At 58.7% G+C, this 784-nt stretch overlaps 1 protein-coding gene across 1 annotated transcript in view; it reads right to left on the bottom strand.

The window, feature by feature from the left end:
* LOC108286109 (sodium/potassium-transporting ATPase subunit alpha-2) overlaps window positions 1–784 on the bottom strand; it is a 26,334-nt gene that overhangs the window by 11,551 nt on the left and 13,999 nt on the right. Inside the window, exons 9-11 of the mRNA XM_037729660.1 lie at window positions 712–783; window positions 312–582; window positions 3–33 (exon numbers count right to left, since the gene is read on the bottom strand). Coding sequence (XP_037585588.1) covers window positions 3–33; window positions 312–582; window positions 712–783 — 374 coding nt within the window. The remainder of the gene's footprint in view (window positions 1–2; window positions 34–311; window positions 583–711; window position 784) is intronic.

Consider the following 784-nt stretch of genomic DNA (forward strand, 5'->3'; position numbering starts at 1 on the left):
ACCTGCCCCGTGACACTGCTGGCTCTCTGTGGCCTGCAGGATAAAGCCCGAGTCTGGCATTTAAGCCAAGTCCTTCCAACTGGCTCTGCCCCAGCGTTCCAGCATCAACCCCCATTCTGATTTGATCGTGCTTCAAATCAGAATGGAAGGGTGCACATGCAGATGGGACAACGAGATGTGCCAGGGAGGAAGAGGAGGGGCATGGGGCACTGGCCTCTCTGAGCAACAGGGATGAGGGTGAGTGCTCCAGGCAGGGCTGGGCCTTTCCTTGCACATGGACAGCTTCTCTGAGTCAGTGGGAAGGAGGCCACTGTGGCCTAGGCCTCTTCAGGGCAGCAGCCACCGCAGCCCCTAGACCTCTGGCATGAGGGAGGCTAGGATGGCGGGGAGGAAGGGAGGCCAGTACCTTGATGCCTGCGCTTCGGCACTTGCCCACAGCGTCTGGCACAGCAGCCCGGGGAGGGTCGATCATAGACATGAGCCCCACAAAGCAGAGCTTCTCCGTGGGAAAGTTCAGCTCATCTGTGTCGAATTTGAAGCCCCGAGGAAACTTACCAGAGGGCAGATTCAGTTGGCAGAACCCTGAAAAGGGGCAGAAGGGAGCAGTGAGAGCCACAGATGGCTTCCTAGACTCCCCCACAGTCCTTCATCCCAGGGATGCCATGGAGGCTTGGGAATCCCCTTCTGGGCCTCCTGTTTCTGGCCTCTTACCCAGCACACGCTCTCCCAGTCCCCCCAGCTCCATGTAGGCATTTTGAAAGGCGTCTTGCATCTCCTTGTCGAG

Source organism: Cebus imitator, unplaced genomic scaffold (genome assembly GCF_001604975.1).
Source record: "Cebus imitator isolate Cc_AM_T3 unplaced genomic scaffold, Cebus_imitator-1.0 Scaffold313, whole genome shotgun sequence".
NCBI lineage: Eukaryota > Metazoa > Chordata > Mammalia > Primates > Cebidae > Cebus > Cebus imitator.